General features: G+C 50.3%; 1 protein-coding gene across 3 annotated transcripts; it reads right to left on the reverse strand.

Annotated features, from left to right (window-relative positions):
• Positions 1 to 27896, reverse strand: RGS9 (regulator of G protein signaling 9). 3 transcript variants are annotated; one of them, XM_079323492.1, is made up of 17 exons: positions 27719 to 27896; positions 22183 to 22279; positions 19611 to 19661; positions 19356 to 19462; positions 18838 to 18889; positions 17769 to 17827; positions 17298 to 17374; positions 15827 to 15908; positions 15439 to 15501; positions 9992 to 10021; positions 9324 to 9385; positions 7215 to 7328; positions 6273 to 6388; positions 5641 to 5728; positions 4992 to 5130; positions 3821 to 3906; positions 1 to 2510 (listed from the first exon to the last, which is right to left on the reverse strand). In XM_079323492.1, the coding sequence occupies exons 1-17, from the start codon at positions 27779 to 27781 to the stop codon at positions 2339 to 2341; spliced, it is 1458 nt and encodes a 485-aa protein (XP_079179618.1). In that variant the 5' UTR covers positions 27782 to 27896; the 3' UTR covers positions 1 to 2338. The 3 variants fall into 3 exon arrangements, with proteins under 3 accessions (XP_079179618.1, XP_079179617.1, XP_079179619.1); XM_079323491.1 differs by having other exon boundaries at positions 2121 to 2510; positions 15430 to 15501; XM_079323493.1 differs by lacking the exon at positions 1 to 2510 and having other exon boundaries at positions 3821 to 3909; positions 15430 to 15501.

Raw genomic sequence — 27896 nt, forward strand, 5'->3', positions numbered from 1 at the left:
TGACGGGAACACACAGATTTGTTATTTATTATTTATACCCTGACTTGATCTTCCACATGTTACTACATACTGGCAATCCCAACATGCTCAGTGCTCCATGTTACACAAACCCTGCAGAGACTGTAGAGCTCATCACAGCCAAAAGCTTTGGGCCAACCCTGCCAGGTTCTGGAGTCTTCCAGTGCTCTGAAGCCAAGGCAGGCTGAGGGTGCTCAAAAGCCTTGGGGTTTTAAGCAGAATTTTTAAAAGGCAGCCTGAGCCTGCTCCCCTGCACAGCAGTGCAGAGTGTGCCTCTGCTTCCAGCAGGAGAACAGACTCAGCACAGACATCAGGGGGAAAATCTGGGGTGACTCAGTTTGAATTCCTCTAAGGAAGTTTATCACCAGTGGGATAAGGAAGGGCAGGACAAATCTCCCTGGCTTGGCCACAAGTGACACCAGACCAGAGTGTCCAGCCCTGCCTCTGATGTCACACAAGGGGAGGGCCAGAGTCACTGCTGGAGCTGTTGGGGACACAGTGGCATCATGACTGTCCCCTGTTCACAGGGAGTTGCCCTGCAAGGGCTCCAGGAGCCTGCAGGCACCCCACTATCCAAGGGCTCCCACTCCCTGCCAGCTTTCTCCAGAAGCTGGAAGTGCCCAAGGCCAGGCTGGATGTGGCTCTGAGCAGCCTGGGACAGTGGAAGGTGTCCCTGCCCTTGGCAGGGGTGGAATTAGATGAGCTTTAAGGTCCTTTCCAATCCAAACCATTCTGAGATTCTATCATCTCCCATTTTCCCTAAAACCCTCAGTATTAAAAAAGGATGAACAACATGTTCTGGAGAAAGACAGCTTCCCTCAGTGCTTCCACCCAGTTCCTCTGCTTCCCCAAAATTTTAACAAACAAGGGAGATTTTCTGCCCCTTCAATTCCCTTTACTCAGTTTTGTAGGAATCTTCACACTTCTGGTAATCACTGGCCTGCTCCAGGCATGCTGAGCTTTCCCAGCAAGGCCTGGAATCTCCCTGAGCTCTTTAGCACTAATGTAGCATTTTAGCTTGCATTATTCTACAGAGCAAATGAAAAAGAAAACACTACTTAAAGTTGAAATCAGCTCTTAACACTTCTACCCTGTTCTCCTTTGCCTCTGGGCTACAAGCCAGTGACAACTGCAGCTACCTCCTGTTGGATTTTTAACAACAGAAAATAGAAGAGGAGGAAAAAGACAAGACAAGAGGTGGAAAGATTGGATAAAATCTCTCCTGGCCTTGTGCAGGCTCTGGCAAGGGGCAGCTCTGCACCTGCACACCCAGCTGATGGCACAGGAGAGCAGAGCAGAGCTCCCTGCTGATCACCTGCAACAGGCCAGGGGTGTGGGAGTGTCACTGAAATCCAGCAGGTCAGGAGGGATGGATGTGGGGCAGCAGGAGGGAGGGATCTGGGGGCAGCAGGAGGGATGTGGGGGCAGAAGGAGGGATGAATTTGGGGGCAGAAGGAGGGAGGGATGTGGGGGCAGCAGGAGGGATGAATTCGGGGACAGCAGGAAGGATCTATTTGGGGGCAGCAGGAAGGATGGATCTGGGGGCAGCAGGGGGGATGGATCTGGGGGCAGCAGGAGGGATGGATCTGGGGGCAGCAGGAAGGATCTATTTGGGGGCAGCAGGAAGGATGGATCTGGGGGCAGCAGGAGGGATGGATCTGGGGGCAGCAGGAAGGATAGATCTGGGGGCAGCAGGAAGGATAGATCTGGGGGCAGCAGGAAGGATCTATTTGGGGGCAGCAGGAAGGATGGATCTGGGGGCAGCAGGAGGGATGGATCTGGGGGCAGCAGGAAGGATCTATTTGGGGGCAGCAGGAAGGATGGATCTGGGGGCAGCAGGGGGGATGGATCTGGGGGCAGCAGGAAGGATAGATCTGGGGGCAGCAGGAAGGATAGATCTGGGGGCAGCAGGGGGGATGGATCTGGGGGCAGCAGGGGGGATGGATCTGGGGGCAGCAGGAAGGATCTATTTGGGGGCAGCAGGGGGGATGGATCTGGGGGCAGCAGGAAGGATGGATCTGGGGGCAGCAGGGGGGATGGATCTGGGGGCAGCAGGAAGGATCTATTTGGGGGCAGCAGGAAGGATGGATCTATCTCCCCTGAGGTGTGCAGGGTGCTGCACCCCAGCCTGGCCCAGCAGCAGCCCGGTGTGCCAGCCCTCCCTGCCCTGCCTGGGCAGCCTCATCTGCTCCGCAGCAGCCACGGCAACCAGCAGGAAGCTGCAGAGGGCAGAGCCGGCCGGGGAAAGCTAAAGCAGCACTGACACCTTCAGGAAGGGAGACGAAGCTCCGCACAGCCTCGCCCTGCCCTTCCCCCGGCCCTACTTGGGAGCAGCTTCCTTCTGCAGCTGGTTCCTGCGGTCCAGCTTGCTCATGACCTGCGTGATGTCCACGGTGGTGGCAGCTTCCCTGGCCTTGGCCTCCTCCTCCTGCTGCCTCAGGACGATGGGGCTGGGGCTGGAGCGCAGGTGGCGGCGGCCGAACAAACCCGTGCTGGGCGGAGAGAGGAGGAGAGGGGGTTAGTGAGGAGAAGCACCAAAACCTCCCCCGTGCAGCAAAGGAGGACAAGCTCGGACACAGAGGGGGCTAAAGGAGAGCAAAGTGCTTTAAACAGCGCTGGGGGGATCAGTGCCACACACAGAACTGCTGGGAGTGTGGGAGTCCTGCTCCCCAGAGCTCACCCAATGGCAGTATTGAGTTTTGATTTTTCTACAGTTAATGCTTTAAAAAAAACCAACTAGCTTCTAAGCCTTTGCCATGCTCTCATTATTGTTCTGTTTGGACATACACTCACTGTGAGTTGAACTAAACAACTCCCACCCGTGGGATTTTCTGCAGTGCCCTCAGGAAGATCAAGGCAAGGACCTGTATGGGTGTTTCTGGTGGCTGAAACAGCAAAGCCACTTCCCCAGCTGTGAGAAGGGGTGCTAACCCACCTCTGGATGAGGAACCAGCTCCAGGTTAATGGGATGCTGAGGTTTGGGGGGTCCAGAACAAGCACTGACAAACACAAAGGCAGGATCACTGGCATCAGCCAGCATCTGCCAGTGTCCTCCTGATGTGTGGCTCAAAAAACTGCCCAAACCTCAGACCAGCAGCAGCAGGGCTTTCTCCCTGACTCCAAACAACACTGTGAAAGTCCACAATTCCCTTTTCTTGCTGCTAGGTTGATGAGTGGAAGAGGAACAGAGAAAGAAACACCACCCAGTCTGGCACTGCACTCTCAGCTTTAGGAGCAGCTAAATGCAGCCCAAATGGCCTGGATTTGCTGTATAACCTTCATCCTGCTGGGAAAAAGCCATTTCCAAGGCCATCCACCTTGTGCCAGCTGTCACTCACAGGGTGCTGTTTGTTCCCTGTCACCTTCCCTCACACCAGGGGTGAGCAGCTTTGTCCAGGAAGAGCTGAGCAGATCCTGAGGATTATCCCAAACCTTGGGTTTGTCTCTGCTCTGGCAGCCAAGGTTTCATGGGCAGCAGTTTTCCCATGCTCAGGACACCAGTGCTCTCTCCTTCCAGGAAAGGAACCATGAATTAATTTAAGAATCCCAGCCCTTCTCAGCAGACCCACCAGAGAAGGCAGCTGAGCAATCAGCAGCTCCATTCTGACTGTTCACAAGCCACTTCCAAAGGGCTCATGAATAAACAGCACCATCAGTCTCAAAGCAAAGCATCTTCTCAGTGCAAAATTTTATTTAATTAAGAGAACATCTAAATCATAGTAATTTTGCTGCAACTTGGGCTTTTTCTACCCTTGCTACAACAAGAAAAACAAACCCCACAATTACAGCCAGTTTCACTTGCCTTTTTTTGACACCCTCTTGTGGCACAACAGCCTTGGCCAGCATTTCCTTGTATATTGGAGACTTTAAATAGCGACCATAGGAGTCCTACTAGGAGAAAAAAGAGAAACTGGTAGTTATGGGCTGCAAACACCCTTATTAAAACTACCACCAAATACAGCTGCTCAGGAGCCAGGGAGGCTGGGAACTGGATAATCTCCCTCAGCAGCCCAAAAGACTTTGCATCTTTCAGGCAAATGTAGCTATTTAAACCAATATCCTTTCATCTTGCTGTAAAATTCCCAGGATTTTCCATCTCACAATAAATCTTCACCGGTAAGACCCAGATCAAAAGATCTGAATGAAGCTTAGCCAGGGCCAGCAGAGTCTCAGAGTCACTGCAAGGTGAGGAGCTTGTATTCCAGGAGCCAAACTTTTATTGGATGGGTGAAAATCAGTCCAGTTCTGCTGCTTCCAGTGCATGAGCTGGAGCCCAAGCTGGAACTTTTTCTTTGACCTTGGATTGGTCTCCATACTTGAGATCCTCACAGGCTTCCCAAAAACCCAGATTCTCTCCTGCATGACAAGCACACAACTGGCAGAGAGTGAGGCTGAGGAAAACACAATCCCATTTATTCACTCCTGGATTTGTTTGCCACAATTTGTTGGCCCCAAACCAATCTCTCCAATTCTTCAGTGACAGAAAGAAGAAAACAGCTTTCCCCTGTTCTCTGCCCACTGACACCTCTGTGAGCTCAGCTTCTCTGGGAGCAGTCATGGAATCATGGAATGTTTTGGGGTGGAAGGGACCTGAAAGTCCATCTCATTTCCAGGGGCAGAGACACCTTCCACTCTCCCAGGATGCTCCAAGCCCCCTCTGACCTGGCCTTGGGCACTTCCAGGGATCCAGAGGCAGCCACAGCTTCTCTGGGCACCCTGTGCCAGTGCCTCCTCACCCTCCCAGGGAAGAATGAATTCCTAAAATCAGCAGCCACCTGACCCCCTCCACCTTGGGGACAGGCTGCCTTGGAGGGGAGAAGCAGCAGCAAAACACAAAAGCCTGAAGCAGCACTTGCTTAACTCAGCAAATTTGAGAGATTTTCAAACAAGGGCCCCTTGAAAGGCACAGCTGATAGCACACAAAGGCACTGAAGGGCTGGAATCCCCCTCGGGCTGTGCAGCAAACAACAAACCTTTTTCATCAGCATGTAAATGTGTGTCTGAGCAGCATCCAGAACGTATCGATGGGGGTGCTGCAGGCCTTTGACTGTGATGCCCATGGTTTTGCCATCGATGTTAATCCAGCGCCGTGCCCCCGGGGCCAGGAACAGCCTGCCAGGAGGAGGGACAGCACTGCCATTAGCAGCTGGAGAATTCACAGATTCCTGCCTATGCATGAAAGGGAAAGTCCTTTCAGCTCCCCCACCCCAGCTGAAATTTGCTGTCCTGATCTTGGGCAATCAATGTTCTCTTCATCAGAGACTGCACTCACTTCCTCTTGCACAAAATACAAGCCAAATTTTAGCTCACTGGAAGCAAAAAGCCTCCCCAACGAGGCTTGTGGTAGCCTCAAAAACTTTGTTATTCCACACTGATATTTAAATTACATCCTAAGACTGAAATGTAACAGAGAACAGAGAGGAAAAGTAAATATATATATATAAACCACTTCTACTTTCACATCCAAAAACTTCTTTCCTATGTGAGGACAAAACACAGCCACATCTGGTAACAGCCCACAGGTCAAAATCTTAGGAATAAATTACTTGGAGAATGAGAACCTGTGGAAGGTGATGGGACTCATGCACAAGGAGTTTAAGAGTGGAAAATTTTCACACTCACTTGTAGATTTCTTCTGCTTTTTCTTTGACCTTGGATTGGTCTCCATACTTGAGATCCTCACAGGCTTCCCAAAAACCCAGATTCTCTCCTGCATGACAAGCACACAACTGGCAGAGAGTGAGGCTGAGGAAAACACAATCCCATTTATTCACTCCTGGATTTGTTTGCCACAATTTGTTGGCCCCAAACCAATCTCTCCAATTCTTCAGTGACTGAAAGAGGAAAACAGCTTTCCCCTGTTCTCTGCCCACTGACACCTCTGTGAGCTCAGCCAGTTCCAGCTTCTCTGGGAGCAGTCATGGAATCATGGAATGTTTTGGGGTGGAAGGGACCTGAAAGTCCATCTCATTTCCAGGGGCAGGGACACCTTCCACTCTCCCAGGATGCTCCAAGCCCCCTCTGACCTGGCCTTGGGCACTTCCAGGGATCCAGAGGCAGCCACAGCTTCTCTGGGCACCCTGTGCCAGTGCCTCCTCACCCTCCCAGGGAAGAATTAATTCCTAAAACGCAATTTAAACCCTCCCAGCCAGTTCCCTGTAGGGCCCTTCCCTGGCTGTAGAGTGTGTCTGTGCCACTAGATGGTACCAGTGCCACCTCAGCTGGGACAGAGGCACGCACACACTGCCACCCACCGCTGAACTCCTTCTTCAGGAAGAGCTGGAAGTTCTGCCTGCCCTTGGGGTCCCGGATCAGCTCGCTGAAGTTGAAGGCCCATCGCTCCACTCTCATCCTGGTGGGCACCTCCACCCTGAGGGCAGAACACCGATTAGCACTCACTGAAACCAAAATGCCAAGGGACTGCTCTGCATTCTCTTGTTTTTCCTGAGTGGTGTAATGAGCTGCTGAAGTCAACCCACTAAGTAAATTGTGATTAAACAGCTCTGGTCCCAGCGGGATGAGGACTGAACTGGGATTTGTGCAGCTCTGACAGTGACAGCCCAGCCTTGCCCCGAGGTTTGACTCGGTCCCATCCTGGAGGAGGCACTGGCTGCTGCCCAGAGCTCTGCCTCTCATGCAGGCATTGAGTGCAGGCATCCCCTGGGGATGTCTAATGGGACACAATCAGTCCATAACAGGATTGCTGCTCTCAGAACCACTGAGATGTTGGATGCTCCAAGAGATGACACTGTGTAATTAGCAAATCCTGTCCAAAGGGGAGATCTCAGAGAAGGGATGGACCACCAGTGTGTGCCTCCAAGCCAAAGGAATCAGCCTGAGGGGTGAGCAAAGCCCCAGGGGAGCAGCTGAAGCCTGCTCTGGTCCCATTCCATTCCTGTGCTGGTTAAGGTGGGCTTCACTCATCCAAGAGCAGGATCAGACACTCAGCAGGGGCTGGGTGCACACTCCCATCATCAGCTCAGGAATTTCTGTGATGTTAAGGAAGGCTCCACTTGAAGAAGGCAGTGCTGAAAGTTCAGCATGGAGAATTCCAAATTTCAACATAAATCTGAAAGGGAGTGCTTCTCTGAGCATCACTGATCAGATACCATGATAATCAGTGGTTCCCTTTCCTGATTTCTATCAGTATAAAGGTCACTGTAAACCACAGGCTGGCAAAAAGCATAAATACATACAACTTTGCATTGAGATCCCAAAAGTCAGGGTCATCTGATATCCAAGGGTTGCTGGGGAGACATCCAGACAGGATAGGATCACTGGAGAGGAACTGCTCACAGTACTTGACAATCCTGCAACAAATCCAAAATCAAAATATGAATTTGGAAGCCAGAATTACAGCCAGCCCCATTACAGCCAAATAACAGACTCCAGATACCCTCAGAGGTGCAGGACTCTCAGCACAGGGATCTGGAACATGGCCCCTGCCTTCTCAGAAAAATCAATTCATTAGCTCAGTTAATCTCTTCCATTTCCCAAGTCTCCTGGTTGTCTTTCAAAGCAGTGAATTTGTCAATACAAATGCAAGGAGATCCAAGACTCTCCTCCATCACCTCCCTTTCCCTTTTCATTTTAAGGAAGTGGGACTAAGCTCCCCCTAAGATCCTGCACTGTTCTAGGAGGGAGTGTCAGGGACAGGAACACAAGGGCTGTGTTCACTCTCTGCAGCCTTCCCACGAGCCATGGAGAACTCAGGGAGCTCTGGGAAAGTCAGGGAATGCTGAGGGCTCATCCCAGCTTCTCCTTTCCTCCATCACCTACCACAGGGCTCACTGCCCTGTGAGTGGCTCTGAGGGCTTGGCACAAGGCAGAACTGTCTCTCTCCCACCAGGAACCAGACAAACACTTCTCCCACCTTCTAAATTGGCCAGACTACTAATTACAACCCATTTCACTAATGTCCTGGAATTTTAGCACCCGCCTCCCTTTTTCATTCTTGAAAAAAAAAAAAAACAAAAAAAAAACCCAGAACAACCCTCTGGTTTCTGCACTTAAAATTCCTCCCAGGCCAAAGTGCTTTCATGTGCTCAGAGCTGGGAGTGCAGTGTCCAGGGCCCTGTTGCTAGCAGGCACCTTGGCACAGATCCTGCACAGAGCAAACCACAGGGCTGGCACATTCCCACTGGGAATGCCAAGGCATCCAGCACCTGCATCAGGCACCCCAGCCCATGTTCTGACCAAGCAAATCTAAACCTGCCAGCTCACAGGGCTGTGTGCTCTTGAAGTGCCTTGCAGCTTGTCCTGAATCACTGCAGTGCTCTGAAGCATGCACACTGCCCAGCTGCTGCTCATGCCCTCATTAATAATAACTTGATTTGGACACAACCCTGCAGCTGACACAGAGTTCCAAAGTTCCTGAGATTTTTCATCTAGTGATAGGCCTTATCCCACCAGAACTATGGAGAGAAAAGCCCCACTGCCAAACAGGTAAGCACCACAAAATTCCTGGAAAGCAGCCAGGTGTCCCCAGCTCACAGTTTGGAGAATTGAGGCAGCAGAGTTGTAAGTGACCTGGGAGTCAGTGACAGACAAAATGAGCAGAGCTGCTGGTGCCCTGCAAGTTGTGGCTCTCAGAAGATTCTCTCTTCCACCCATTTCATTCATCCATTCTCCAAGGAGCACCTTGTTTATCTCAGCTGTGACAGGAATCTCTGGTGGCAGTGAGAGTGCAATGCAGGCAGGTGCTCTGGGCTGCTCCTCAAGGTGCCTGCTCAGCACAGGAGGCTCCAGGCAGGAATGCCTCTGGCAAACACAGCAATGCCTCATGCCTGGGCTGGATGCTTCATCAACAACCTCATCAGGAAACACTCCCACTGGGAAGGGGAATTGCTAATTAATTGCTTGGATGTTCATGAGAGGCTGTTTCCTTTTCCAGTACAGAATAACCTGCATTACACAACCAGAGGTGAGGAGCATCACCACGGGGCAGGGACACTCATGGGGGTGAATCCAGCCCAGGAGGGTCAGTCTGTCCTGCTGAAGGACAGACACACTGCTGGATCCTCCCCCAGCTGCAGGGCTGTGCCCAGGCATCACAGCCTGGCCCAGAGCAGTGTCAGCACCTCCTGGCCTCAGTGGGATTCTCATCCCAAAGCTCCCAGAGAGCCTCTCCATCCTGCTGGGACTGACTCCTCCACAGCCTCCTGCTCCTGCCCAGACAGCACTGGGCCAGCACATGGACTCCCTGGCTGAGTCACCAGCTGCCAGAGCAGACAGCTCCATCAGCTCATCAGGAGATAAGCACTGAAGACTAATTAATGTGTGGACAGAAGGAAATCAGGACTTACCCTCCAAGAGAGACAGAAGATTTCACTCTGGTCTTCAAGATGGCCTGCTGATAGTACATGATCTGAGGGACCAGACATGGCCATGGTTAGGAGCACTGAGGTTTGAAGATAAGGCCTATCTAAACCTCAAACAGGTTCTCTCCCTGGTAGTGGGGCTAATTACAGCAGGGACTGCTTCTTCCCTAATTACTGGATGTCCAAGGAACCAGAGAATCCTTGAATTGTCTCAGTAAAATGTCTGTTTTCACTGAGCTTACTGCAAACATCAGAAGCACACTTTGCAATGTGCAAGTAATTAAAAAGCACTCCCCATGTTCTATAGAAATTGAATAATAGCTACCATCCCCAGCACCTACAAATGCTCTGGATGATTTAGCATGTAATTATCATTGATTCTTGGCTGTCTCTGCGCTGGCGCCACTGTGATTTCCCCACCACTAATTCTGATCTATTGGATTCCAGCCCTGGTGTCTGTCCCTGCCTGAGCCTTCCCGTCACTGGGAGAGCTGCAGTGGGAGGGGATGGCCTGAAATTACATTGAGAAAAGCTCCATGAGGCAGGGATTCTGCTTCTCTAAGAGCCCATCCCTGCACAGAGGGCTGTGAGCCACACTGGTGTAAGCAACTCACACAGCACGAGCACCAAGAAGTGAGGGAAGCACCACTTACCTCTCTCCTATAGAACTCCATAGTATTTTTCTGTAAAACAAACAAATAATCATTAAATTGGGATGGATGCTTCAGTTTTTTTGGGTTTTTTTTAAGACAAGGAAACACCGTTGCAGGGCTGCCGTTGTGCAGTGCTCTCCAATTAATTCTGATGACAATTAAAATCAAACAGCAGCTGAGCTAATCAGGGTATCATCAAAGCTAAAAGCATCCCCACATGGTAAATTGTCCCATTAGCTGTATTTACTGTTTAGCATTACTTCTCCCATCACAGGCTGCCTGTATGCCTTCAATTAAGGGGTTATTCTAATGGAGCTAAAATAGATTCATTTACGAGACACAGATTAGATCATTCAATATTAGCTAAAGGAGACAGGAACCAACACATTGCAAAATATAAACACCACAATTAAAAGCCTCAGAAGCAGTATCTGCTGTGCAAAGGGTGTTCACGTTGTGATTTGAGTAACTCAGACTATGTTACATGTCATCCACAAATGAGCAGGCAATGAAGGCAAGAAATTAACTGCAGGGTGTTTATTCACACAGCTTCCTTTGAAGCACAGTTACTTTGTGTGGAATAAACTGGAGAAGGAAAGACAGGCTGAGTCAGGGATGCTCCCAGCAAGCCTTTAAAGGCTCAGGCAGGGTTTCAGTTCCTCAGCTCCCTTTTCAGTCAAGACCTGCATCCCAAAATTATTCTATCAAACAAAGCCTGTTTGGGGTCTGCAGAGTGCCTTGGTGAAGTGCAGCTTGTGAGGAATGAAGATCCTGGTTCTGAATGTCACAGGCAGCTCTGCTCTCCCCTCACCTCCCCAGAGACCCTGCACCCCAAACTGCCCCTGTTTTGGGAAAGGCAAGATGCTCTCCCAGGGCTGACTTGTGGGGACACTGATCTGCTTTTGCACTTTAGCCATTGTCACCTGCTCAGGAGGGAGAAACTCATCTCCACATGGCAGAAACACACGTGAATTTTGCTGACACCTGGCTCTGAGGAGCCCACTCACCATCTCAGCAGCAGGAACCAGATATGCAGCAGATGAGCCCCATCCTACAGCACCACCACAGAGCCAGCCCTGACCCTGACCAATGAGGCACCAAAATAAAATCCTCACAGTGGTATTGTGAGGGGAGGAAGCTTTTCCTGCTGGGAATCCCATGAGCAGCTCAGCAGGGACAAACAGGGCAGCAAAAACCAGCAGAGATGCTCTGCTGGCTCCTGTGTGAGTGGGGAAAAGGACTGACACATCAAGGGAGAGAAAAAGCTCTGGGACAGCAGATCATTGCTCACAGGGCTGTACAACCTCCCCTGCTGGTTCACAAGCTCCTGGGACACCCTTAGGAATGATGGAGGAACTGAGGAACAGCTTTCCACCCTTCTCTGCTCTTAGCTGCACCCCTGATTCCAGGCCACCACACAGACACCATTTCTTCCCCTCATTTCTACAGTGTCATTGTTTCAGACAGACAGCAGAAACAGAAGGGAAAAATCACCTGCTTGTACAGATAAATTTATTGTATTTACTGCCCCAAAGTGTCCTGTTTAGAGACCTGTGTTTCTGCTCCAGGCCAGCTGCCTCCTGCACAACAGGAGTTCACTGTCTCCTTGGGGAATCTGAGATACAAACCAGATAAACCACATCTGATTTACAAGTACCAGCTGAAAGGTTCCTTTTGATGGGACTAGTGGCTAGAGCATTGATTTCAACACATTAAAAGAATTTTTAAAACCCTATTTTCTTCCACTTTTTTTCTCAACTGGGGCCTCAGACAGGCCTGGTGCAGCGGGGGAGGAGAAGTGGGTGCTGGCACAGTGGCTTGATGGCAGCTCACGTGGCAGGAAAGTGGAGTTATCTTCTAGAGGGGTCTGAGAGGCTGGCAGCACACCACACACACATGAGACAAACAGCTGTGGGAAAGAGAAAGAGAACAGGGAGTTAAATGTTACACAGACAGGGATCCATTAAAATGCCATCACAACAGAAAAAATAATATGTGGGTGAGGAAAAAATCTGTAAACAAGGGAAGATTTTATTTTAAGTGCCCCACACACCAAGGATCCCCTCCTGCCACAGTCTGTGTGGAGGTCAGTGTGGTGGGCAGCTGCTCCTGGGAAAACAAGGGGGTTTTGCTGGGATGCTCCAGGTGGGGAGGCTCCCCCAGAAAAGGTGCTGAGCATCCCCAAGCAGTGGCACAACCTGAACTGCAGCCAGATCCAAGGGGAGCCCACTGCTGAGCCCTGGGAGGCTGCAGGTGCTGGCTGTGCTCAGCCCCTTCCAGTTCTCAAACCAGCACTAACTGGGAGGATCTCAGCTATTCCACCCCAGAGCTGTTACCATTTCATTTCCCTTTCTCCCAATTCAGGGCTGCTGAGCACCCCCTGTGTGCCACTGAGCACTGCCAGCTGTCCCCACCATCCACCCACCCTGACCCCACCAGTGACTGCAGCAGTGCCAAAGTGCCCTGCACCACCCACCCAGCCTGCCTCATTTGCAAGGAAATCATATTTGGAACAAAAGAGTCGTTTCTCATAATGAGATTAATTTTGCAATGCCCTTAACGAGTGACTTATCCCAATTACCAGGGATCAGCTCCCCAGCCCTGAGGGCTTCAAATGGAGATGGCAATTAGTGCAAGGCCTCAGTCTGGCTCAAGAGAGTGCCATGAGCTGCTCCACATCCTCTGACACCCCTGAGTGTCCCGTGGCGCTGGGACATTGCCTGCCCTGGTCACACCCTGCTGCCACCAGCTGGGTGCTGCCCTGGCACTGGGGCTGCAGAGCCCAGCTGGGAGCAGCCAGGACCTGACCCACATGGCTGAGGCCACCAGCTCCTGCAAGAGCTGGGATCTCTGCTAATTCCAGCTACCTGTTGGCTCCTCTGCTCAGTGTGAGACTTCCTGACCACACTGGGAGATGATAGTCACGGTGTTTCTGCCTGCCTGGCCACTGCTCCCTGTTTACAGAGCTCATAAACACCTGGAAACAGCACTGGGTGGATGCCTGGAAGGAGCTGGGAGTGAAGAACAAGCACAAGGTTGTGCAGAGCTTGTTTGGGACCAGGACAGTGCAGATGCCACCCTCACTCTGCCCTGAGTGCTCCATGCACAGAGCTTGGCAGGCTGAGGCTGATCCCTGTGCAGGGACTGGCACTGAGCACAGGGCAGAGCCAGCCCAGCCTCCCTCCAGAACTCTGGGCAAGGAAGATCTGCCTCTCCAACCCTGCAATGTGCACCCCAGCACACACCCAGCTGCCTCTGCACACCCCAACACCCCTGCCCAGTGCACAGCCAGCCTTTCCCTACACTCAGCCTGCAGAGGCAAATCCTGACTCTGGCATTAGATCATCTCAACACTCATCTCCACTGTGCTGGTGCATCCAGCCCTGCAGCTGGAAATCAAATCTGCCACAGGCCATGCACCCAGCTTTGTTCAGATGTTCATTTTTTCCCCTGTCTTGTTTATCTGCCCCTGACCCTGTGCTCTCCAAACCTGTGATGATGCAGCAGAAAACTGACTTATGAAATTAAAGGCCAGCAATGACTCGATCTGTGGCTGATTTGCTGTGCACAACAAACCAGGGCATTTCATTCAGCAGCCCCTGAATCCAGCACAGTGATTTTTGGGGGAGCTAAAGCACCTTTCAGGAAGATTCTGGAGGCAGAGGCTGTGCAGGTACCTGCAGGCACTCTGGTAATTCTGAAGCTGTGAGGTTTGATATGACCCTGAAATCCAGGCAACAAAAGGCTAAAGCATCTCTTAATTAGCTGCTCAATGGTGGCTACTTCTGCCTGACTCCTCCTGCCCATCCACAGCCCCTAACTCATTATAACCACAGGGATGCCCATGGATCAGTAATAAACATCCTTCAAAGGAGTCTGAGCACCTGCTTATCCCCAGAGGACTCTGCCTGTGAGGAAGGGAACAGCCCACCAAAGGGTCTGAGCAAGAGGAGAGATGTTCATGCTAATGTCAGCTTCAAAGAAATCAGAAATTCATTATTTTCTTTCCTTTGTCAACTGCCAATATAAAAATCTCCATAATTTGGCCAAAAAGTGAAGGTGGATTGAACAGGGACACAAATCAGAGCTTGGCCCATTCTTTCTGCTGAGCCAGAGGTGCTGGTGAGAGCAGCCTGCAGAGGACAGAACTAAAGCTGCTCATCCAAAGGTGGCTCCAGGAGGGCTCTTGCCTGTCTCATGTATTCTCTATCACTCTCTCAAAAGCAAAAGAAGGAGCAAGGAGAACCTTCTCTCTACAGCTCAGAGCCCAGCTCAAAGGAGAAGAGCAGGGAGGTGACCCCAAAGCTGGTGTCCTTTGGCTCTGCCCTCCTTGGAGCCTCCCCTGATGGGGGAACTGACCATGGCAGGGGGGAACTGGGCAGAGACCCCTCAGCTCCCTTCCCCTGTGCTACCAGGCAGATGGGTGCAGCTCCTCAGGCTGTCTGCAAACCTAAAATCCTTCCCATGTCACCTGAAAAACACTGGGCAAGAAGTTGGCTTACTTCTCTTTCTATCCCTCTCCCTTTTCCACTACTTTACTCTTAAAAGAAAAACGAAAAAAAGGCTTTCAGCAGCTGTTACTTACAGCAAGAAAAAAATAAAATACATCCCAACCCTACACTTTGCTCCTTTTCAGTTTCTATAGCAACAGAACACAGCTGGCCAAAGCAATTATCCTGCCTCTGGCTGCTGAGATGTTTAAAGGCTGCTACAAAAATGGGAAGTTGTGGGAATACTGTGAGTGTGATGGCAGCAGCATTTGCATTGAATTGCTGAGAGATGCTTGGACTTTGCTTCCAAATGAACACTATTAAGGGCAAAAATACAGGAGAAGGAAAAGCAGCTCCAGCTCCTCATCCAGGGACTGGATCTGTGTGATTTCACACCTGAACCAGTTCACCCAGTCACAGCCCTCCTCAGCTCATTGATTCTGTTTCTTCATGGTCTACAGTAAGCATTTCTGGGCAACATTCTGTCTCCTACCCACCACACCAATTTCTTCATCTTCTTACCACACATTAATTACCCTTTGGGAGGTATTCTGTAATTTTATTTTAAACCTGGATCTTTGCACTGACCCTTTACACCCCACCAAGTTTATTCAGCACTAATACAAAGGCTGCAACGAGCACCTGGAGATAGAGGATTCCTTAATTCAGTTTCCCCAGCAAAGAAAACATGTCCTGCAGCCAAGCACTCACACTAACTGGTATGGCAAGAAAGCTGACAAAGTCTTTTCAAGTCAGAAGAAGCTGCCAAAGCTTATTTTGAGGGATTCACCTCCTGGGTGAAACAGCTTCAACCTCTGGCCTGTTAAGCTGTTAGAGCTGGGCTGACTCACTCAGCCTCCAGTGTCCAAAAAATGACAACCCCAGGGACATTTTCTGGGTCCTCCCAGACAAATTCAGTAGGTGAAAAAAACCCCAACCCTGTCTCACCTGGTTTACCTTACTTTCATTGGGATCTGTGACACGGTCTAATCCATACTCGAGGGCATCCAGCATGCCTGGCTGTGGTGAACAACAAAGCTTTGTAAATAATTTAAAGGCTGTGGATCACACAAATGCAGGAGGAGACCCACAGGCCTCCTCTGCCAGCAGCTGCCAGCCAGCAGTGCCTTGGGAACCCCCAGATTTGGGAATGCCCCTCTCCAAGCATGGGTGCTGCAGCTGGAGCTGTGCCCCTGGCGCCCCTGAGAGCACCAAGGGAAGGTGGTGGGCACCCAGGGCAGCTCTGCCCCTGCCTGGCACACAGCCATGTGCCCTTTCCACATGGGAGCTGGTCCCAGGCTGCAGGGAGGGCACCACTGCAGTCAGCCTGGCAGGATCTACTCACAGGAGTTCTGTTCACAAGCCAGTAGGCTCTCTCCTGGCAGTCCAGGGCATACCTGTCCTCCTTCTTCCGCTCCTTCCCTGCCCTGCAAAGCCAAAAACAGCAGAATTCAGGAATTTTTTCCCACCTAAAACCAGTGGGATGAGAAGCAGGGCACACCCCCTGCCTCCCCTGCCCGTGGGTCCCACCCTGACTGCCCCATGGATGCTCTGATGCTGCCTCCTGACCACATCCTGCCCTGGCTAATTCTGGGCTGCAGATCATGTTCACACGGCCACACATGACTCTGGCTTGTGAGAAATCATCTTCCTGAGCTGAGCTGGCAGCAGGCACATCCCCTTTTGATAGGCACACAGCCCTCTGGTAGCTTTCTGCTGACTTGCCCTCAGTCCTGCTGCTTCATGTTCATCCCTGCCCCATGTCCTCAGGCAGAATCCAAGGACTGCCCCCCCAGAGATACATCCTGGACATGTCTCATCCCTGCCTCTCAGTAAAGCAGGGGCATTTCTCACAGAAACGACTTGGAAATGGTTCTGAGGAGTTTTCCCAGGCACTAAAACCCAAATCACCTCCACAACTAAATAGAAGGGGCATGGTTTGGGCTCGGACCAACTAATTCTTTCCCAGAAAAGTCCTGAGCACAATCTGGGGCTGAGCATGGGGAAGGGAGCATTCCCAGCAGGCTGTTTGCATGTGGCCTCCCTGCTGTGGTTATCAGGGTGGGTGCTCTGCACCAGTCTGCCCCAGCAGCACCATCAAACAGCCTCAGACAAGTTTAATCTACTGGGCCAGACACAGGCTGGGTATCTAACTTTGAAACTGCATTTGGCATCTCTTAGCCCAAGTCTGACCTCAATTTACAAGAACAACAGTCTGGTGTTTAATGAGGCAGTTATCTGATGAGCTGCACTCCCAGCACTTGGCTGCCATCCCAGGGAAGACACAGAGCTGTGAGCAGCACAGGCACTGCCTGCTGTGCCAGCAGGTAAAGCAAGGGAAGAGTCCACAGAAGGAGAAAGATCTATAAAAGAGCAATCCCATGTTATGTTCACTAAGTTTGCTGGGAATATGATGGTTTCAGCTCCTAAAATCAAGCCATTTTAGCTGGGTGCCTAAGTATGCACTTGAGTTTTCTCCACAAGTCCCTGCTGGGAACATTTAGTGTTTCTTGATTCACCCCATTCAGCTGAGAGATGTGCAAGTAACTCCTGACCCAGACCAACAACAAGCCCAAAGTCCAGTGCCTGACCCACAAATACTCATGGAGAGCACTGAGCTAGATGAAGTTAATTCTAGTGAGAGCTTGCATCTGAACAGAACCACATCAAGTGCAAAACCTAAACCTCCCCTCCAAGCCATTTCAGAGCTGCAGTTGGTGTTTTTAATGTGTGATTTAACTGTGCACTAAGACAGCCAAGCTCTGCTCCTCACACCCTCCCCAGTGATGCAAACAAGGGAATGCAAGTCAACTCACTTATACTGCTCCTTGGCCTGCATAATAACAAAATCCCACTTGTAGTTTATTTTTTGATTGAGCATGTTGTAATGTTCCTGGAATAAAAATAAAAAAGCAGTTAGTGTGAAAATTCTGACCAGGGCACTCCCATGCTGGGGTTTTCTTGACTCTCCACAGTTCAACGAGGCCAGGCTGGTGACTGAGCCAAGAAATCTGGATTGTTCTGCACATAATTACAAGAATTGCAACAGTTCAAAAATACCATTGCAAGGAGAGCAATTACCCCTGCTAAAATTATAATTGACTTCACAGTAGTTTTCTGCACTGGTCATTTTTTTACTTGCAAAATGTTGGTTTTTGATATTGCTGGATTAACACCTCATGCAATTGAAGGGGTGATTTTTTGCCTTGCTCCACTCATTAGCAACAAAGGGCTAAAGTTGTAGCAAATTAGGGTCTTGTAATGGAACAAGTGCAGTGTCTCCTCACCTTTTCATATTCTTCCAAAATCCCTTTCCTTTTAATGTTCTTCTTTGCTAGATAAATTGCTGTGGAGGTAGAAGCAAATTAGCAGTCAGTTATACTTAGACCAGCAAGTCCAAGAATAATTATAAATTTACCACATTACAAACACAAGAGCCTTTGTCTGCTACAATATCTTCCCAGGCATGAGCTCCAAGCTCACAAAAGTTCAGTGAACAAAAAAGAACTTGGTGATTTTGGTCTGTCATTTTGGCATGTGCCTTCTGCCAGCAGCCACCCTTCCCTTGGGAACTCAGCCAGGCTTCCATGGCTCAAGGGACACTGGAATAATCCTTTCAGGTGCTGACATTCCTCAAAGTTTGACCTCCAAGTTTTCTGAGCACAGGCTGGTGTTTTTTTGCTCAAGTTCTAATAAAAGCATTCCAGTCTAAAATGGAATTTTATTTCCTTTTTTATTTCCTCGGAAGGCCTAAAGCATAATGAAGATAAAAGTCACAGAGGACAAGGCTGGTATGGACAAATCAGTCTGTGAACTGCACAGCCCATAGGAGGAAATCCAGCTGATCACCAAGATTCATGATCAGATCTACAACAAAAAGCACCTTAAAGGCAACAAGAGGTTCATATGGAAAGGGCCAGCAGGAGATATTGGAAGTCACTGTGCTTTCTATAAAGCAAGAACCATCTCTGAATGCAGGGCTTGATCCAAATCTACAGGAAGACAGCCTTGGGCTCAGATCCAGGAACACACTTAACTACTCAGGGAAATCCAATCTTGTGTTTAAAGTCTTCCCTCCCCAACAAGGTAATTCAGATGTGTTCCTGTGGGATGCACCTTAGTGAAACAGAGGAGCTTAAGCACTTTCTCTCACCAAGGTCACCACAAGATGGTCACACCCTCAATTCACCATTTCTGAGAATTACTCACAAAACAGCATAGAAAAAAAAAAAAAAAAAAAAAAAGCCAGGGCTGGTGCTTGCGAGCAGAGATGCTGCACAAGAACATGAAGAGCAGGTGTGGAACAGTTCTGAGTGACAAACCACAGCCCTGAACACGAGCAGTGCCACCACTCACCATAGTCTGTGTCATCAGCAGCCCAGCTCTGCACTGGCCAGAAATAGGGGGTCTGCAAGGAAAGGAGTCCCCTGTTAGTGTACAAAGGCCCTGAACTCATGGACTCCTCATGCCAAGTAGCAGGAATATCCCAATTTCCCATAGCAGTGGAAATAATCCAAGCAGGAACCTCGTTACCATCCTGTTATTACTGTGCTTTTTGTATATTCATTATTCAGTGCCCCCACATCAGCAATTCCAACTAGCAATTCCATTTGCTACTTTAAGACCTGGAAGGGAACACTCTTTGGAGGAAAGCACAGCTATTCTTAGGCTGAACAAGTACACCAATTTAATTGAAGAAACTATCACAGTTTCCCTGTAAGTTGCAATCTCAGTCTTCTCTGTGCAGATTTCTCTGAGTCTTCTCCTTCCTCCTGCACAGCTACACAGCTCCTGAAAACTGCCCCAGCTTCCTGTTTTTAATAAAAAACTAGTGCTGAACTCCCTCTCAGCAGCTTAGAGGAGCTGCAACTCACTTGAAACCTGTAGAGGCTGCCATCTGCCTTGAGGGTGAGGTTCTTTGGCTCCTGAAGAGGGTAGATATACCCATATTTGACAAACAGGTCTCCCAGGTGGAGTGCCTCTGGAAATGGAGAATGCAGATGTTTTCATTGCACAGAAACACTTCACTGGAATTAAAGAGAGCTCTTATGCAGGGGAGATTCAACTAAGATGTTAAGGTTTTATAAGTGAAAGCTGAGAAAGCCTCAATTTTCCCATTTTTTACCCACCTTCTGCAGTGATCTGCAAGCGCTGGAGAATCCACTGCATTATATCATTACCTGCAAAGCAAGGAAAAGGTCAGGGTCTGAAATCAGGAGAGTGCCCAAATCCATGGGTGGAAAGAAGATCTCTCCAGCCCTCACCCCTCACTGTGCTGTGCATCCCACCAGGGGCACAGCCCCCTTTTCTGTAAATGTGCTTTCCAATGCAAGGGGGCACAGACAAAATGCACTGCTGGGCTCCCTCTGGCCATGCTGGCACCCCCAAAAACATCCAGCCCTGGCAGAGGGAGCCTGAGGCAGGCAGTGACCTTGGGATGGCACAGGCAGAGAGTGCACCAGCTCACATGGCCTGAGCAACATCCAAACCCTCATCAGAGGCTTAGGAAGGGCTTAAGGAGGCAACAGCTCTCACACCCAGGGAAGGGCAGGTTTTGCTCCACCTTGCCTGGAAAGATGCACTGCAAAGAAACTCCAGATTCACAGAGCACAGTCCTGTCTCAGTTTTGTAGAAGACCAGTGACTGATCCTCTGAGAGTCCTTTAATGGGCAGAAGGGATATCCAAATCTCAGATGCAAGCTGCACTGTTAGAGGTTTTATCAAAAGGAAACAAGATTTCTGCATTCACACCCGTTTTATCTCTCCCAGCTCTTTTGCTGGACTGTGAGCAGTTGTACCCATAGGCAGCATAAACCACCAGCAGTTTTATATTCTGGGGGGCAAATTTCATGAAACTCCTTCCATTTAAAGAGGGCAAAAAGGTACTTGTTCCCTGATCAGTTACTGTCCCTCTCCTCCAAACCTCCCCTAGGACTGCAGACTGAGGTGTTGACCTTTCTTGACATTGCAGTGATGACTTAACTTTCTAATAGGGGCTCAGAGCTCTTATCCCACTGCCTGCTTCCTGAAATAGATGAAATTAAAGGATTATCTCATCACTCATTTCTAGACAGCTCCCTCAGTAAGCACTTTCCCCCAAAGGTGCACATTTAACATCGAGGTTTATTTGTGAGCCATTTTCCTGACTTTCACTGAGTTTAACTAGTTAGCTTCCTGCACAGGCAGAGCCAGGCTCTCTCCAATGGATCTGTGTTCCCTGCTCCAGTATCTTCACCACACCCTCATCAAACATGAATCAGTCTCTTTTGCAACACCCAGAGGCCAGTCAATATCCATGCAGCACTAAAAATACCAATTTAGAGAGGGATGACCAGCTCACAGGGGGAATGGAAGTCACTTGCCTGTCAGAGGTGAATTTATGAATTTATGACTTGTGCAAGAGGGAACTTGCAGCAATTCTAGTTAGGAACAGAGTAAAGCAGACAGCACACAATGAAGGTGAGTGCTAACACATCAGACACCAGGGGACTTTTAGGAAGTGGGATTTTACATTGGGCAGACATCAAGAGAAGTTCTCGTTCCCCTGCACTGCATCTGAGTGGGATGGCATCCTCAGCACAGGGAATCTCCCCTTTGTGCTGCCTTAACTATTCCCTGACAGCTCTGGGAAGCTCCTTTGTACAGGCAAAGCCTCCACCCAGCTCAGCTGCAGAATAGCTGTGGGAGCCAGGATGTGGTTTGCACTGCAGTGCATGGAGGGTGCTGCTGACAGCAGCTTCAGATGAGTCCAAGTTCTGCTGACCCTTCCACTGACTGGCTCTTCTCATAGGCAAGTGACTTCAGTGCCTCTGCAGCCTCATTAAAAAAAAAAAAAATGGAGCAAACAACACACTGGGCTCTGCAAACACAGTGGAAAAAAGTCTCTAGACTTGCCTGGAGCAAACAAACTCACTGGTTTCAGTGGGAGTTTTTGTTCTGAAATTCAAAGTGCTGAAGAAAGATGGAAGCAGGGGGAGGAAACTTGGGTATGGAGTATGTGTGAATATTTATAGCAGAGGATTCCTCACAAGAGCTTTTGTGGAGGCTTGGAGAACAGGGAGGCAGAGGTACTGACAGTGCCTGGTGAAAGGAGGAGCAGGGACAAGGAGGCTGTGACAAGAGTGCCTGTAACACCACACATGACACAGCACAGCTCCTGGTGCTGCTCCTCAGCCTCCTCCAGGGAGCAAAGCTGTCATTTACAGGCACAGAAGTGGGTTGAATATTTTGTTCTTTTCCTGCCTACTTAAGAAAAATGATTACTAGTATTAAGCATTAAAAGGGAGACTAATTGTTTACTGCTCATTTCTGAAGTACCATTTTTCAGGCTGCCTCCAGGCTGCTTGTTTTAGTTGGATTTTAATATTTATCTGTAATCCAGCCTCACTGGGAGCATGAGCATGGAGGCTGCAGCACATCCTCACCTCTGTGCTAAGAGAAGACAAGGTCACTTGAGTTAACCCCCATGAGACAGCTGAAAGTGCCTGGGGATCAACCTCTGTGCCTGATTCAAAGAGTAGGAATGAAATGAGACACAGTGAGAACAAGATAAAGGGAGCAGGTACATTTCAAATGATGTGCAGCTGATATTTATTGGGGACAGAGCAGCAGCACACAGCCAGGCACTGGCAGCCCTGGGTGCCACATGCAGATTTTCTGTGCTGAACTCAGCCCAGCCCCTTCCCTCGGGGCAGCTCTTACCTGTCACAGCGTGGGGAATGCTGGCAACCATCACAGTCTGTGTCTGTGTCTTGATTCCTGTGTCTGGGCTCTGCATCTCCATCATGAGTGTTTCAATCTGCAAAGCAGGGGATGGGATGGATTTCAGGATGGGCAGGAGGCAGCATTGCAGAGGGGTGGGCACTGCTGTGTCACAGCCCTCTCTGAAGCTCCCCTTGGCACCAGAGGTGGCACCTCCAGCCATGGCAGCTCACACTGTCACTGGACACACACAGAGCACAGGAGGGACAGGATGGAACCACTCCATGAGAGCTAAGGAAAAAAAAAAAAACTAAATAAAATCTCTGCTACCCATAAGGGTTCCTCTCCGGCTCACTGGGCACTTAAAAAGAAAAATGGGGAGGGAATAAAATCTATTATTAATCTGAATAAAATCTGTGCTTCTGTTAGGAGGTGCAAAGGAGGTGTGTGAGGGGCTCTCTGACCATGCCTGTGCAGGGCTGCACTCACCCACCCACCCTCAGCTAGCAAAGCTCAGCCCTGCAGGGATGGGGCAGGGACATCCTCCTGGCCCCATCTGGCATCTCCTGCCTGGGGTTCCTCAGGGATCCTGGTGACTCATTTTTAACAGAGGATGAGTCTCACACTCGGGGCCAGACAACTTCTATTTCTCATTCCAAATTATCTTGATTTCTTTTTAAAAGAAAATGATTTTCAAAGGTGTTTTCCTTCTCTTTGACTCCCTACCAGCACCATTCCAAAAGCACAAAGCTTCTACTTTCACTTGGGATCTGTGCTCAGATGGATGGAGTTGGGGCACACTCCTCATCTCCTCATTTTTGATTATCTGAGTGCTATGAGAGCTTTGGGGAAGATGCTCTGCTTTCTGCCTTCAGCTTCCAGGGATATTAAATCAAAACTGGTCCAACAGGACCAATTTGGTCTCTCCACACATTTGTTTTGGGTGAGGCTGTAGCTTTTAAACTGAGAGTAGAGGATTTAACGAGAGTGACTTGATGACACGAACACATAATGAGGGTATTGTCTTCACAGGCACCACAGTGACTTTGGTCCCAAGACTTGCCAAGTTCTGTGAGGATTTAAGCTGTAGTGACAGGATACACTCTGGGCTTGTCAGTAAAACTGGATTTTCAACTGCTTTTAAAGGCAGTGACAAATTAATGCTAAAATGGAGAAGCGTGGTAAAGTTTAACATACATATTTGAATAAAATATTTTAAAAGAGCAAAATCTGACCTGAAGTGATAGAATATAAAGACATTTTTAGGTCTTTTAACAGAACCCACAATTTCAGCCTCACAAACTTCAGCTGTGTGGGATGAGGTGAGGCAGGATGGTCCAGCAGGCAGGGTACTCATCCCAGTTTAGGAAACTGGGATTTCAGGCAAACCCAGTACCTTGGGGAGTCCCTCTCTGTGGCTGCACAGTCCCTTCACAGAGAACAGAGATCCTGGAGGCAAACACAGCCCTGCTCACCCCCCTGTCCCAGTGCTGTGAGCAGCCAGCAGATGCCAGCAGGATCCCCCAGGCTCAGGCAGGATTTGTTCCAGGCAGGCAGCACAGCACATCCTGCTCCAGCACACAGCTGCTGCTCTCCAGGTGAGCTCCAGAGACATCTTCAACCAGCTGAGAGCAGAGAACTGGCTGAGAAACCCCCAGAGCCCTGCAGCACAGCACATTCCCTTCCTTTAACCAGCCACTCCTAACTCTGGTCGAGTTCATACTCTGCCACACTCCCTCTTGTCACTGGAGAAATGACAAATATATTAAAAAGCAAGGAGCTGCTCTTGGGGGTGCCCAGCTCTGGCTGCAAACCATCCACCTTGCTGATCAAAACTCAGCTTGTCTGTGCCTCTCCTCCCAAGGGAACAGAGGATTGCAGCCATCAGGAGCTGCTATCAGAGCCAGCCTGCCAGAGGGAGCCCAGCAGGGCTGCTTCACACACAGCAGGAACACTTCCTTGCTTTGCTAAGGGCTCTAGCACATTTTGTCATGCTTTCAGCCAGGAAAGAGCTGTCTGGTTTGAATTTTGCAGAGGCAGAAGCCACTTCCTGACTGGTTGATGGGTGGAGATGCACACAGAGGTAAATGTCAGGACTGCCAAAGGAGCCAGGCTCAGGGTGAGCTCACATCACACACACAGACACACCACAAGGCACCAGCCTCATGGAGATCTCCCTGCAGATCAGCTGGAATCTCTGCCTGGAGGTGAACTCACCCTGAAAGCCACAGAGGAGACAACAGGAAAACTGTCTGTCCCCTCTCTGATTGCACAGTCACAGGGTCCAGTTCACCGAGTGCAAAGCAGAACTCAAAGTGCCACAAAGAAAGAAAAACCATCACTGGATTTTAGGAGCCTTGGGAAGCCCCAGGGAGAGGCAAATGGGCAGCAACTGATGAAGTATCCAAGGTTCTGGAGAAGGAGGATGGAGCAGTGGGGCAGATGACACTGATGGATTGCTTGGTTGGGTTAACCAAGTCCCTGTTTGCCTGAGCTTTACCCTTTGGGGACCCACCAGCTCCCCCAGATGAGGACATCCACAGTGCAGGAAAAACAGACTCCAGGTGCTGAGACTCAGAAATGCAACAGCAAAACACTGCCAAGGTGAGGAGTTCAGCTCTCCTCAGCATCAACCCAGACAGAGGCATCCTTGCTTCAGACATATGAAAGATCAATTTTCCCAGCAGGAACTTCCAGATGCCAGCTGAGAGCACAGTCCTGGTGCTGTAATTAAACATCTGCTGCTTTCTCCATCATATTTGCCTGGTTCCAGCCCCCCTCACTGCCTGCTTGCAATGATCAGCCCTACCTGCTCTGATTTCCAAGGTAACAACACAGCCCCTTATCCCCACTCTGGCCTCTGAAGGCTCATTCAATTGTTTACTAGATCTACAGCTACCAACCTTGATTTGCACACTGATGGATGACCTGAAAAAAAGAAGAAATGAAAAAAATCCATTGTTAACCACCTAAAGCTTCCTGCTTTTTCTTAATTAAAGCTGAGGGGAAGTGGCTTGTTCCCACTGAGTGATGGCTTGGCTAAAGGAAGTAAATCTGAGTGGGGAGGGCAGGGCTGTAGCTGGCTCTTCCTAGTCTGGAGGGGAAAGAAAGGGAAAGAAAGATGCAGCACTGGCATCTCCCAGCCTGGAACAGGGGAAAGGAGGATGAGATGAGGCTGAGCTTGGCCTAAGACTCAGCTTTAGCCATATCCAGGGGTTCATTCATAGAGCAGGAACCTGCTAATTCAGGTGCTTTCTGGAAGATGAGGGCCAGCAGCTGCTGGAAAGTCTAAGCCTGAAAAAGCAAACCCAGGCTGGAAAAACCCCTAGCCATGCTGCAGACCCTGGAACAGTCCCTCCCTGGTTGCTGCACAGCTTGGGAGAAGCCACCAGGGACCAGAGTGAGGAGGAGGCAGAGGAAGAAGGCATCCATCAGCCCTACCCACAAGGTGTGAGTCATGGTGCAGCTCCTGTAGCACAGCAAGGAAAAACACCCAGCCCAGCAGCTCCTGGAGAGCACAGCCCAGCTCTGCCAGCTGATGCCCAGCAGAGCCACATCTGGCAGCAAGAGCCTGGGCTCATTCAAGCCCTCACAGCATCCACATAAAAATGCATTTCACAGGTTTGCTTGCTATCCCGACAGACTTTGGGATCATTCTTCTTCCAGGCAAGAGGGTTTAGAAGGGGGAAAAAACAGAATAAAATAATCTAAGTGCTAGCATGATGAGCAGGTGTTACAGGGCTCTGATCCCCTCTTAACTCAGCCATAAAGACCATGTCCAGCCTGTTCAGAGCAGCCTCACAGCAAGAGCAGGGCACTGCCCACCACCCCTACAGCACCCCCCTGTCCTCTCCCCATGCCCCATGGCAGGGCTGCTGCTCTGGTCACCACTTCATGCTGGAGAGGCAGCACAGGGAGCAGGTGCTGGGAGAGCACAGCCCCCAGGGGCTGAGAGCACTGCAGGAATCCCTCCCTGCAGCTGCAGCAGCCCAGGCACAGCGAGTGTCAGCTGGCAGCAAAGCGTGAGCACAGGCTTAAGCAATTAACAAAGCTTCTTTCTAGGATTTTAGCTCCTCATGGGTCTAAGCCTGTAAGGTGCTCGCTGGGAGCATCCTCAGCTCCTGTAAAGGTGTTTCCAGCAGCTCTGAGGACGTCTGCACACAGACCACACTGCCATGGAACAGCCAAGGCTCCCAGCACAGCTTCTCCAAGGCCAGGAAGAAACAGCAGGAATGAAAGTGGAGACGAGAGCCAAGGGCTTTCACTGACCACCAGGAGATTCCCTTCCTGCTGCTAACAGGACTTGCAAGGCTCTGGCAGTGCTGAGCCCCCCTGGCTGCTCACAGTGTGAGCTGAGCACGCTCTGGAACAGCAATTCACTGTGTTTTGACTGATCTTCCCACCTGAGGAACTCGGAGCGCTTTGCAGAGACTGCTGCACTCCCACGGAGCAGCTGAAGCACAGCTGCAGGCAGTTGTTTTCTCAAAGCACACAGCTTCTCCTCTGCACCCCCGCACACAACTCCACCGAGCATTACTCACTACAGAATCTGGCCTGGACTATTTCCCTTGGCAGGGCTCCCCAGCCAAATTTACCCTGCAAGACACAGCACCAAAGAAAATACCCTCTGTACTTCCTCTGGTGTAGTAAGTACAGTGCTTGTACTGCCAGGCTCATACCTTAGCACTGAATATCCCCAGATTTCCCTCCCTTTATCCCTGAAATCCTCTTTACTTGTGGGTGTTGAGGAAAGCTAACTACAATTCGAACAGCAACTTGCTGCTTGTACTTGTCACTGGAAATTCAGTTCCATTCAACAGGAGAGGTGGGTGGGAGAAAAGCTAGCTTAACACTTTGCTTTTTAAAATCTGCAGATACCAGCTACACTACAACTGGCTACACTTTGAATGAATGCTACAGAAAAAACCCACCTAAAATTACACATTACACCCAAAAGCGTGGGCATACACCATCCTACCTCTTCTACTGCTTCTGGCCACAAACACACTCATGTCTGAAAAACTGGAAGGAGGCAGAGAGCAGGCAGAGTCTGTAATACACCCCCTGATTGTGGACATCAGCTGAAAGCACTGGGAACACACACTGGACTGACTGGACCAGAGCTACAGAGTGGCCTGGCTCTGCAGAGGATGGGTTTGGGAATGGAAGAAGGTTTGAGGGACTCTAAAAAAAAATAATGGAAGAGGGGGAAAACGTGTCAGGGGAGCCATTCAGATGAGATAAGCTACAAAAGACAAACAACATTACAGTCCCATTTTCTCCAGCCAGCCCGTCCCCCGAGCCAGCTGGGATGCACAGCCCCTGCAACAGGTCACGGCCCCAAACTCCCGGGGAGGGGCTGCCACCCTCGGACCCCACAGGTGCCCCGGGGAGCCGCGGCCGAGAAGATGCTGCGAACGCACATCACCCCAAGCACCGGCAGCGCTGCCCTGGGCACCGCATCGCATCGCATCGCCGGAACGCCGCCGGTGCGCCCAGAACGGTGCGGCTGCCCCCGGCGCTGCCGAGCGCTCACCTTTTTCAGGAAGGCCATCCGCGGGCGGTAGCGCTGGCCCTGGTCGAGCCGTGTGACGGTCATGGTGGCGGTGCGGAGCGGGGCACGGCGGAGAGGAGCCGAGAGGAGCAAAGCAGAGCCCGGCGGCGGAGCAGCCCCGGCCCGGCGCACCTGCCTGCGGACACCGACACCCGCCGGG

This window comes from Erithacus rubecula (assembly GCF_903797595.1).
Source record: "Erithacus rubecula genome assembly, chromosome: 20".
Classification (NCBI taxonomy): domain Eukaryota; kingdom Metazoa; phylum Chordata; class Aves; order Passeriformes; family Muscicapidae; genus Erithacus; species Erithacus rubecula.